General features: G+C 39.5%; 1 protein-coding gene across 3 annotated transcripts in view; it reads left to right on the top strand.

Annotated features, from left to right (window-relative positions):
* The window catches only part of LOC105463874 (fatty acid amide hydrolase 2), a 192,593-nt gene that overhangs the window by 23,909 nt on the left and 155,269 nt on the right, over nucleotides 1-13,415 (top strand). For all 3 annotated transcript variants that reach the window (XM_071088628.1, XM_071088629.1, XM_071088627.1), the window contains exon 3: nucleotides 5,339-5,475. In XM_071088628.1, the coding sequence (XP_070944729.1) occupies nucleotides 5,339-5,475 (137 nt within the window). The remainder of the gene's footprint in view (nucleotides 1-5,338; nucleotides 5,476-13,415) is intronic.

Below are 13,415 nucleotides of genomic sequence, written 5' to 3'. Positions count from 1 at the left end.
AAGATAGAATATTGCTGAACAGCGAGTGTACCTGTCTGATTCTTGCTTTGGAAGCTTCCTCTCAGGGGTGTACTCCACCCTGTGAGGTGTGGGGTGTCAGACTTCCCCTAGTGGGGGATGTCTCCCAGTTAGGCTACTCAGGGGTCAGGGACCCACTTGAGCAGGGAGTCTGTCCCTTCTCAGATCTCAACCTCCGTGTTGGGAGATCCACTGCTCTCTTCAAAACTGTCAGATAGAGTTTTTTGTGTCTGCAGAGCCGTCTGCTGCTTTTGTTGTTGTTTAGCTTTGTCCTGTCCCCAGAGCTGGAGTCTACAGAGACAGGCAGGTTTCCTTGAGCTGCTGTGATCTCCACCCAGTTCGAGCTTCCCAGTGGCTTTGTTTACCTACTTAAGCCTCAGCAATGGCAGGCGCCCCTCCCCCTGCCTTGCTGCTGCCTTGTGGTTAGAATGCAGACTGCTGTGCTAGCAATGATGGAGGCTCCGTGGGCGTGGGACCCTCCAGGCCAGGTGTGGGATAAAATCTCCTGGTGTGTCCGTTTTCTTAAAGCACAGTATTGGGGTGGGATCTACCGGATTTTCCTGGTGTTGTGTGTCTCAGTTCCCCTGGCTAGGAAAAGGGATTCCCTTCCCCCTTGCGCTTCCCAGGTGAGGCGATGCCTCGCCCTGCTTCAGCTCTCGCTGGTCGGGCTGCAGCAGCTGACCAGCACCGATTGTCTGGCACTCCCCAGTGAGATGAACCCAGTACCTCAGTTGAAAATGCAGAAATCACTGGTCTTCTTTGTCCTTCGCGCTGGGAGTTGGAGACTGGAGCTGTTCCTATTCGGCCATCTTGCTCCCCCCCGAACAGCTCAATTCCTATATATGTATCTACCTACTTGACACCTCTACTAGGAAGTCCCATGGGCACCAAAAGTCAAAATAATTAAAATCAAACTCATGAAATGGCATTACCATCTACCATAAGCCAGAAAAAGTGGAAAATAATTCCTTCATTCCCCCACATTCTAATCTTCTATTTTATATGAAGTCTATCTTCTAAATAGCTCTCTCAAGATCTCATCCCTAAATAACTCTACTATTCTCTATCTCAACAGATGTCTCTTTAGTCCCAATCACCATCATCTTTGCATACTGCAGTAATCTTTATGTTTCTAGTTTTGCCCTCCCTTCCCCATACTTTTTATTTTGCAAAAGCCAAAGGATATCTGTAAATCACTAAAGAGATTATGCCCCTTTCCTGCTTTAAACATTTCAATATCCAGGCTCCTTAGAACGCCACGTAAGGGCCCTTTGTAATCTGGCACACCTTAGTTTTTCAGCTTTATCTTGTGCCATTCTCCCACATGTAACTTCCTTTTTACTCCACTTGGGTATTTTTGCTATTCATCTGAAGGGTCCCTTCTAGTTCAGTCCAACTTTTTGAGTTATTTTCACCTCTTAATCACAGACTTTCTCCTTCAGCTGCTACCCCATCTGATATCTATCTCTCTGAGTACTCTTTTCCTCAGACAGGTTGCAGACAGGGACACTGTGTCTCAAAGTTTTCTTTCCTGATGTTTCCTAAACATAAGGCTACAGGCCCTACCTCTAGGGAAAGAGATAATTTTATTTGTTTCACTCGGCTCAGGTGTCCAATATACCGAGACTAGCAGCATCTTGTGTGTATATACGTATATATACACACACACATATTTTATATATATATATATATACACACACACAGTATATATATACACTACATATGTATACTATATATATGTACTATATATGTGTGTGTGTGTGTGTGTATATATATATATATATATAGCCTTTGTTCTCTGAGTACTGCTGGCCCACCAATAGGGATATATGCATGACAGTTAAGTTTTTATGACAGCAGAGTTTTTACCCCTATCGGTGGGGCAGTAGTACTCAGACAACAAAGGCTATACAAATAGTAATATCAGTGATGGTTAGCACTTGCGTGCTTACAGTGTTCTAGGTACTGTTGTAGTGCTTTACAAATGCAGTAATTAATTGAATAATATCAGCAATTCTATGAGGTAATTATGTTTAGCTCCATTATACAGATGAGGAAACTGAAATACAGAAAGGTTAAGTAATTTTCCACAGAAGACACAGTAAATAGTGGAGCTGAGATACAAGACTATGCATTCTCTCTCTAGATTAATATTGTTCAATAGAAATAAATTATGAGGCAATATGCAATTTTACATATTCTAGCAGCTGTATTTTAAAAAGGGAAAAGAAAAAGGTGGAATTCATTTTAATAGTACATATTATTTAGCTAAATATGTCAAAATACTTTAAACATACTGCATTAGCCACATTTTAAAAATATAATTTCAACTTTTATTTTAAATTCAAGGGGCACATGTGCAGGTTTGTTATATGAATCTATTGTGTGATACTGAGGTTTGGGATACAAATGATCCCATCACCCAGATAGTGAGCATAGTATCCAACAGTTTTTCAAAACTTTCCTTCGCTCACACCCTTCCCCATCTATTAGTCACCAGTGTCTATTGTTGCTATCTTTATGGTCATGAGTAGCCAGTATTTAGCTCCCACTGAGAAATGAGAACAATGTGATATTTGTTTTTTGTTCCTGTGTTAATTAGCTTAGGATAATGACTTCTGGGTGCATCCATGTTGCTGCAAAGGACATGATTTCATTCTTTCTATGGCTGTGTAGTATTCCGTGATGCATATACACCAAATTTTCTTTATCCAGTCCACCATTGATGGGCTTCTAGATTTATTCCATGTCTTTGCTATGGTGATAGCATAGTGTTGAACATACAAATGCATGTGTCTTTTTGGTAAAACTATTTATTTTCTTTTGGGTATATACCCAGTAATGGGATTGCTGGGTCAAATGGTAGTTCTCTTTTAAGTTATTTGAGAAATCTTCAAACTGTTTTCCACTATGGCTGAACTAATTTACATTCCCATCAGCATTCTCTTTTCTCTGCAGCTTCAGCACTATCTGTTGTTTCTTTACTTTTTAATCATAGCGATTCTGACTGGTGTGAGAGGATATCTAATTGTGGTTTTTATTTGTATTTCTCTGATGATTAGTGATGATGAGCATTTTTTCATATATTTCTTGGCTGCTTGTCTGTCTTCTTTGGAGAAGTGTCTGTTCATGTCTTTTGCCCACTTTTAAATTGGGTTATTTGTTTTTTGCTTGTTTAATTGTTTAAGTTCCTTATAGATTCTGGATCTTAGATCTCTGTTGGATGCATAGTTTGTAAATACTTTCTCCCATTCTGTAGGTTGTTTATGACATCACATGAGTGTCAGGATTAACTGACTGTACAATATTTAAAGTACTGCCCAATACCTGACATATATCATTAATTGTTAAATATCATTATCATCATTATGCTGGCATGCTCTATAGCTCCTGTCTCCTCCATTTCTAGCATATTGTCATATACACATTACAGTAAAAAATCCTTCTTTTTAGGAACTTCCAACAGTTCTTTATATTCATTTTCCCAATGCATCCTCGCTACCGCCATGGTAGGTAGATATTATTGTCCCCAATTTACAATTGAAGCAACTAAAATCCAGTGAAATAAAAGAGCTTGCATAGTTCACAAAACTAGGAAATGAGAGTGCCTTAATTTTTATTCATCTTAAAAGCATAGACATTGTCATATTTTTTTTATACTTTGTATATTTTTGAAGTAATAAACATAATTACTATTACTATTGAGCCCAAAGATATTTTATTAAAGTTATTTTAAGTCACATGAAAAGTTATGTAGAGGATTTTACATTTCATTTTCAAGAATTAATATTTGAGATACTGAGAAATTACACTGGAATTGCATACTTTAGTGATTGTATTACCACATACATTAAAACTGTGCTCTTTTGGACATACTGACTTATTGTATTTCATTCTGGAAATTGCTGTAATTATGTCCGTTATAGAACATTTGCAAAAAACAACAAAAAATTACCTGTAATCATAGCACCAAAAGAGTAGTTATTCACTGTTAATGTTTTGCCTACGATTTTCACATGATTGAGGTTATACTAGGAATATACTGCTATAACCTTCCCTTTTCACTTACATTAAATGACATTACATTATAGGAATTTCCAAAGGGCAGTAAAACTTTTAGGAAACACCACTTTATTTTATTTTATTTTACTTTAAGTACTGGGGTACATGTGCAGGATGTGCAGGTTTGTTACAAAGGTAAACTTTTACAATAGTGGTTTTCTGCACCTATCAATCCATCACCTAAGTGTTAAGTCCAGCATGCATTAGCTATTTTTTCTGATGCTCTTGTCACCCCTGAGAGGCCCCAGTGTGAGTTGTTTCCCTCCCTGTGTCCATGTGTCCTCATTATTCAGCTCCCACTTATGAGTGAGAACATACAGTGTTTGGTTTTCTATTCCTGCATTAGTTTGCTGAGGATAATGGCTTCCAGCTCCATCCATGTCCCTGCAAAGAATATGATCTAATTTCTTTTTATGGCTGCATAGCATTCCATGGTGTCGATGTACCACATTTTCTTTATCCAGTCTATCATTTAGGGGAATTTGGGTTGATTCCATGTCTTTACTGTTGTGAATAGTGGTGCAATGAACATATATGTCCACGTATCTTTATAATGGAATGATTTATATTCCTTTGGGTATATACCCAATAATGGGATTGCTGGATCAAATGGAATTTCTGGTTCTAGGTCTTTGAAGAATTGTCACACTGTCTTTCACAATGGTTGAACTACTTTGCATTCTCACCAACAGTATAAAAGCATTCCTTTACCTCTGTAGCCTCGGCAGCATCTGTTGTTTCTTGATTTTTAATAATTGCCATTCTGACTGGTGCGAGATGGTATCTCATTTAGGTTTTTATTTGAATTTCTCTAATGATCAGTGATGTTGAGCTTTTTTTCATGATTGTTGGCTGCATAAATGACTTCTTTTGAGAAGTGTCTGTTTATGGCCTTTATGCAACACCACCTTTATTGGCCATACAGTTGTCTGTTGTAGATATCTATAATTATTTATTTGGAGACAGGGAGATTTTATGTGTTTTTCTAATATAAATAATGATGCAATGACCAGCTTTCTGTATGGATAATTCTACAACCTAGCTAATCCAACAGCTAGGTTGGATTACTGTTCTTATGATGGATTCTTAAAAGGAGAATCACTGGCTCAAATGGTCAACTTTATAAGGCTCTTGACAGGTACATTAACTTTAATATGTTGATTACATATTAACATGTTGATATGGGTATTCTTTTAATAAAGTTGGTCGGATGACTTGTTTATGTAGTTAAAGTTTGCATTGTTTTATTTCTTCTTAGGTTTGAGGAAGCAATGAAGGAGGCTCATGCTGTAGATCAAAAGCTTGCAGAGAAGCAGGAAGATGAAGCCACCCTGGAAAATAAATGGCCCTTCCTTGGGGTTCCTTTGACAGTCAAGGAAGCTTTCCAGCTACAAGGTACTATTCTTTTATTTTTGGCTACATGAGTTTAATTCACAAGTTGCTACATTTTCTAAACTTATAAACTAAAAAGGATGTTATAAAAGTGAAGGACTAATTCATGCTGCTTCCTCAGTTTTGAAATGAGAGGAAATATTCAGCAAGTTCCATTGGGAAAAATGATAATGGTCATCCTCTGTTAGCTCTGTATGGCATATGGGGGCACTATGCTCAGTATCCATTAATCCTCACAGCAAACTTATAAGAATAGTATTATTGATCTCATTTTTCAGATAAGACAATTGAGGCTCATGACCCTAGTTTGGCTAAAGCCAAACTTGGATTCTGATAAAGACCTGTGCTTTCTCTGTCATACAGTTCTTATTTTGTAACTTCCTGCTAGCCTCAAAAGTAAATGAAAATCCCAAATATTTGGAAAGTAAACGACATATTTTTAAATAACCCATAGGTCAAAGAAATGAATCACAAGGAAACATTTAAACTGAAAGAAAAAATATAATAATATAACAAAATTTATGGGATGTAACTAGATTAATATTTAGAGGGAAATGTATGGCTTTCAGTGAATATATATTTAAAAAACGATTTAAAATCAATAACTGAAACCTGGCCTTAAATGGCTCCTGTGAAAGGGGTCAGTGAGGGAACTGAGGCCTCACCTTCACCGGAAATCTCTGGGATCCTAGCTATAGGGGACCCCTTGTCGCCCATGGGTATATGAGCTGGCAGGAAGATCTGACGGCGAGGAGGCGGAGACAGGCCTTCAGAGGGCTTGGAGCCTGGAAGCTTTTGGTACTCTGGGCAGCTCCAGCTGAGAGTAGCCATAGGCACCAATCCCCAGGGCTTCCCATTCCTCCGAGGAGGTGCAGGCCAGGTGACCTCTGACCCAAGAGAGAGCAGAGCCAGCTTCTTCACGGGACTGAGGTGCATCTGCTCTGCAAGCTTTACTGCCTGTCAGCCTCTCCCAGCATCCATGCCTAGCTGCTTTGCAGGAGCAGGTGCACATAACAGCCCTTGCAGCCCAGCCTCAGTGTATTGATGCACCTGAGTACTTTCCTAGCTAGCCTGGAGCATATTGGATCCCCTAGCACAGGCAGAACCGAACCCCAGCTAAGGGACAGTTATGTGCACCCAGAGCTATAGCATGATACTTGAGAGTAAGGAGCAGAGATCTGTGGACAGTAATGAAGTTGGAGAGGAGTTCCCAACCCCAGAACACTGAGAGGTGAGAGATGCATGGGTTCCTGGGCCAGATGAGACTCCACAGGGTGGGTCCATAGAGTGTGGCATATCTCTCTGCTGCAACCCCTGCCCGAGAGGGCTGGTGGTACAGAATAGCTAACAAAAGAAATGCCAGTGCAGCACCACTGATCACAGGGGGCACTCCCAAATCCCAGGAGCAGATCTGGTGAGGGAGGTGCTATCTCTTTCTGCTCTCCCAACTCAATAGCATGCCCACATGCTAAAGGAAATGCAAAAGAGCTGCACAGCTTGGTATTAACCTAGCTACTGGCCATTACTCTTAAACGCTTCATCTACTGGATTGCAGCCCAAACTACAACACGTCAGTCATCCGGCTAATATATACACCTGTGAAACCAAGTGCAAGAATTCAAACACACATAAAGATCCTACAGAAGCCAGGTGCAGTGGCTCATGCCTGTAATCCCAGCACTTTGGGGGGCTGAGGGGGGTGGATCACCTGAGGTCAGGAGTTTGAGACCAGCCTGGCCAACATGATGAAACCACGTCTCTACTAAAATTACAAAAAAAAAAAAAAAAAAAAAAAAAAAATTAGGTGGGCATGGTGGCAAGCGTCTGTAGTCCCAGCTACTCGGGAGGCTGAGGCAGGAGAAACACTTGAACCCAGGAGGTGGAAGTTGCAGTGATCTGTTCCATTGCACTCCAGCCTGGGCAAGAAGCGCAAAACTCCATACAAAAAAAAAAAAAAAAAAAAATCCTATACAGAACACTGGCCTTCTGAAAGGATCCACAAACATAGCCAACGAACTATACTGAACTTACACCACAGTTACAGAAATACCAATCCTCAAATATTAGAATAAATCAGTGCAAGAACTCTGGAAATCCAAAAAGCCAAGTGTCCCTATTGACCTCAAAATAAGTCCAATAGCTCCCCAGAAATGGTTTTTAACCAGTCTGAAATGACTGAGATGGCACAGTCTTCAGGATGTGGGTGTCAATGAAACTTACTGAGATTCAGGAGAAAGTTGAAATTCAATCCAAGGAATCCAAAGAATCCAGTAAAATGACCCAAGAGATGGGAGACAAAATGGACATTTTAGGAAACAACAAAACAGAGCTTCTAGAACTTAAAGACTCACTACGAGAATTTCATAATACAATTGGAAGTATTAACAGCAGAATAGACCAAGCTGAGGAAAGAATCCCAGAGCTTGAATACTGTTTTCACAGATCACCTTAGTCAGACAAAAATAAAGAAAAAGAAATTATAAACTTAAAGGAAACTCCAAGAAATATGGAATAATATAAGAAAACCAAGCCTATGACTCATCAGCATTCTCAAGAGAGAAGGAGAGAGAATAATCAATTGGAAAATATATCTGAGGTGAAGAAGTTGACACCAGTCTTGGTGAAGAGGTTGACATGCAAATCAAAGTGGTACAAATAATGGTGGCCACATACTATGTAAGATGACCATTCCCAAGGAACATAGTAATCAGATTCATCAAGGTCAATGCAAAAATAAATAAATAAATAAATAAATAAATCTCAAAGGCAGCTAGAGAGAAGGGTTAAGTCACATGCAGAGAGAACTCCATCAGGCAAGCAGTAGATCTGTCAGCAGAAACCTTAACAATGAGAAGATATTAGGGGTCTATTTTCAGCATCACTAAAGACAAGAAATTCCAGCCAAAAATTTCATATCCTCACAAATAAACTTCATAAATGAAGGAGAAATAAAATTCTTCTCAGACACGAAAATGCTGAGAGAATATTTTTCAACTAGACCAACCTTACATGAAGCCCTTAAGGAAGTGCTAAACATGGATTCAAAAGAATGACACCGGCTGTCACAGAAACACTCAAGCTGATAGCTTGCATGCACTATAAAACAACTATGCAATCAAGTCTATATAACAAACAGCTAATAGCATGACTTGAATAAAATCACACGTATTTGAATGTAAATGAGCTACATGCCCCAGTTAAAATAGAGTGTCAGGCTGGATGAAAAAACAAGACCCAACCATCTGTTTTCTCTAAGAGGCCCATCTCACATGTAATGGTACCCACATGCTCAAAGTGAAAGGATGTAGGAAGATCTATCATGCAAACAGGAAACAAGAGCAGGAGTTGCTATTCTTTTTATCAGATAAAACAGATCTTAAACCAACAACAATCAGGAAATTCAAAGAAGGGCATTATATAATGATAAAGGTTTTAATTCAACGAGAAGACTGAACCATCTTAAATATGTATGCACCCAACATTGGAGTGCTCAGATTCACAGAAAAATCTTCATGACCTAAGAAAAATCTTAGACAGCTACAAAATAATAGTAGCATATTTCAAAACCCCACTGATAGTGTTAGACAGATCATCAAGGCAGAAAACTAACAAAAGAAACTCAGGACTTTACCTCAACACTTGACCAATTGTACTTAATAGACATCTACAAAATACTCCACCCAAAAACCATGGAATATACATTCAACTCATCTGTACATGGAGCATACTCTACATGGTCAGTCAGACTTCAAGTCTCAATAAATTAAAATATTAAATCTTACCATGCACACTCTTGGACCAGAGTGAAATAAAAATAGAAATCAATATCAAGATCTCCCAAAACTACACAAATACATGGATATTAAACAATTTTCTCATGAAAAACTCCTAGGTGGACATTGAAATTAAGGCATAAATCAAAGACAGTGATTAATAACTCTTAGGTGAACATTAAAATTAAGGCAGAAATAAAAGAAAACAAAAATAACTCTAAAATTAATGAAAATAATGACACATCTTACCAAAGTCATTAAGGTGCCACTCAAGCATTGTTATCAGGAAAGTTTATAGAACTAAATCCTTCTTCAAGAAGTTGGAAAGATCTCAAATTAACAATATAACATCACACCAAGGGGAACTATAATAATAAGAAAAAATCAATTCCAAAGCCAGCAGAAAAAAAGAAATAACTAAAAGAAGTTAGTAAAATATAGATGTAAAATTCTATACAAAAGATAAATGAAATTAAGAGTTTGTTTTTCAAAAATAAGTTAGACTGAGGGGGTGTGAGCAAGATGGCCGAATAAGAACAGCTCCAGCCTCCAGCTCCCAGTGCGAGTGACACAGAAGACAGGTGATTTCTGCATTTTCAAATAGGGTACTAGGTTCATCTCACTGGGGAGTGCCGGACAATTGGTGCTGGTCAGCTAGTGCAGCCCGACCAGTGAGAGCTGAAGCAGGGCGAGGCATCTCCTCACCTGGGAAGCTCAAGGGAGAAGGGAATCCATTTAGAAACTGAGACACACAACACCTGGGAAATCAGGTAACTCCCACCCTAATACTGCGCTTTACCAAGGGTCTTAGCAAACGGCACATCAGGAAATTATATCCCACACCTGGCCGGGAGGGTCCCATGCCCATGGAGCCTCCCTCATTGCTAGCACAGCAGTCTGAGATCTAACCGCAAGTCAGCAGCGAGGCTGGGGGAGGGATGCCTGCCATTGCTGAGACTTAAGTAGGTAAACAAAGCCTCTGGGAAGTTCGAACTGGGTGGAGCCCACAGCAGCTCAAGGAGGCCTGCCTGTCTCTGTAGACTCCACCTCTGGGGGCAGTCTGCCTGCTCAAGTGGGTCTCTGACCCCGAGTAGCCTAACTGGGGGACATCCCCCACAAGGTGCAGACTGACACCTCACACCTCAATGGCGGGGTACGCCACTGAGATGAAGCTTCCAGAGCAAGAATCAGACAGCAGCACTCACTGTTCAGCAATATTCTATCTTCTGCAGCCTCTGCTGCTGATACCCAGGCAATCAGGGTCTGGAAAGGACCTCAAGCAATCTCCAACACACCTACAGCTAAGGGTCCTGACTGTTAGAAGGAAAACTAACAAACAGAAAGGACACCCACATCAAAAGCCCATCAGTACGTCACCAGCATCAAAGACAAAAAGCAGATAAAACCACAAAGATGGGGAAAAGCAGGTCAGAAAAGCTGGGAGTTCAAAAAATTCAAAAAATCAGAGCGCATTTCCCCCTCCAAAGGAATGCAGCTCATCACCAGCAATGGATCAAAACTGGACGGAGAATGACTTTGATGAGTTGAGAGAAGAAGGCTTCAGTTGATCAAACTTCTCAGAGCTAAAGGAGGAACTACGTACCCAAGGCAAAGAAACTAAAAATCTTGAAAAAAGAACGGAAGAATGGATAACTAGAATAATCAATGCAGAGAAGGCCACAAACGAACAGACAGAGATAAAAACCATGACATGAGAAATACATGACAAATGCACAAGCTTCAGTAACCGACTCGATCAACTGGAAGAAAGAGTATCAATGATTGAAGATCAAATGAATGAAATGAAGTGAGAAGAGAAGTCTAGAGGAAAAAAAGGACTAATAAATGAACAAAGCCTCCAAGAAATATGGGATTATGTGAAAAGACCAAATCTACATCTGATTGGTCTGCCTGAAAGTGAGGGGGAAAATGGAACCAAGTTGGAAAACACTCTTCAGGATATCATCCAGGAGAACTTCCCCAACCTAGTAAGGCAGGCCAACATTCAAATTCAGGAAATACAAAGAACGGCACAAAGATACTCCTCGAGAAGAGCAACTCCAAGACACATAATTGTCAGATTCACCAAAGTTGAAATGAAGGAAAAACTGTTAAGGGCAGCCAGAGAGAAAGGTCGGGTTACCCACAAAGGGAAGCCCATCAGACTGACAGCAGATCTCTCGGCAGAAACTCTACAAGCCAGAAGAGAGTGGGGGCCAATATTCAACATTCTTAAAGAAAAGAATTTTCAAGCCAGAATTTCATATCCAGCCAAACTAAGTTTCATCAGTAAAGGAGAAATAAAATCCTATACAGAAAAGCAAATGCTTAGAGATTTTGTCACCACCAGGCCTGCCCTACAAGAGATCCTGAAGGAAGCACTAAACATGGAAAGGAACAACCGGTACCAGCCATTGCAAAAACATGCCAAAATGCAAAGACCATCGATACTAGGAAGAAACTGCATCAACTAATTAGCAAAATAACCAGCTAATATCATAATGACAGGATCAAGTTCACACATAACAATATTAACCTTAAATGTAAATGGACTAAATGCTCCAATTAAAAGACACAGACTGGCAAACTGGATAAAGAGTCAAGACCCATCAGTCTGCTGTATTCAGGAGACCCATCTCACATGCAGAGACATATATAGGCTCAAAATAAAGGGATGGAGGAAAATCTACCAAGCAAATGGAGAACAAAAAAAAAGCAGGGGTTGCAATCCTAGTCTATGATAAAAGAGACTTTAAACCGTCAAAGATCAAAAGAGACAAAGAAGGCCATTACATAATGGTAAAGGGATCAATTCAACAGGAAGAGCTAACTATCCTAAATATATATGCGCCCAATACAGGAGCACCCAGATTCATAAAGCAAGTCCTTAGAGACTTACAAAGAGACTTACACTCCCATACAATAATAATGGGAGACTTCAACACTCCACTGTCAACATTAGACAGATCAATGAGACAGAACCTTAACGAGAACTCAACTCTGCACCAAGTGGACCTAATAGACATCTACAGAACTGTCCACCCCAAATCAACAGAATATATATTCTTCTCAGCACCACATTGCACTTATTCGAAAATTGATCACGTAGTTGGAAGTAAAGCACTCCTCAGCAAATGTGAAAGAACAGAAATTATAACAAACTGTCTCTCAGATCACAGTGCAATGAAACAGAACTCAGGACTAAGAAATTCACTCAAAACTGCTCAACTACATGGAAACTGAACAACCTGCTCCTGAATGACTACTGGGTACATAACAAAATGAAGGCAGAAATAAAGATGTTCTTTGAAATCAGTGAGAACAAAGATGCAAGATGCCAGAATCTCTGGGACACATTTAAAGCAGTGTGTAGAGGGAAATTTATAGCACTAAATGCCCACAAGAGAGAGCTGGAAAGATCTAAAATTGAAACTCTCACATCACAATTAAAAGAACTTGAGAAGCAAGAGCACACACATTCAAAAGCTAGCAGAAGGCAAGAAATAACTAAGATCAGAGCAGAACTGAAGGAGATAGAGACACAAAAAATCCTCCAAAAAAATCAATGAATCCAGGAGCTGATTTTTTGAAAAGATCAACAAAATTGACAGACCGCTAGCAAGACTAATAAAGAAGAAAAGAGAGAAGAATCAAATAGATGCAATAAAAAATGATAAAGGGGATATCACCACTGACCCCACAGAAATACAAACTACCATCAGAGAATACTATAAACACCTCTATGCAAATAAACTAGAAAACCTAAAAGAAATGGATAATTTCCTGGACACTTACACTCTCCCAAGACTAAGCTAGGAAGAAGTTGAATCCCTGAAGAGACCAATAGCAGGCTCTGAAATTGAGGCAATAATTAATAGCCTACCAACCAAAAAGAATCCAGGACCAGATGGATTCACAGCTGTATTCTACCAGAGGTACAAGGAGGAGCTGATAGTATTTCTTCTGAAACTATTCCAATGAATAGAAAAAGAAATCCTCCCTAACTCATTTTATGAGGCCAACATCATCCTGATACCAAAGCCTGGCAGAGACACAACAAAAAAAGAGAATTTTAGACCAATATCCCTGATGAACTCGATGCAAAAATCCTCCATAAAATACTGGCAAACCGGATCCAGCAGCACATCCAAAAGTTTATCCACCATGATC

Source organism: Macaca nemestrina, chromosome X (genome assembly GCF_043159975.1).
Source record: "Macaca nemestrina isolate mMacNem1 chromosome X, mMacNem.hap1, whole genome shotgun sequence".
Classification (NCBI taxonomy): domain Eukaryota; kingdom Metazoa; phylum Chordata; class Mammalia; order Primates; family Cercopithecidae; genus Macaca; species Macaca nemestrina.
This window is presented reverse-complemented; position numbering and strand designations above follow the sequence as displayed.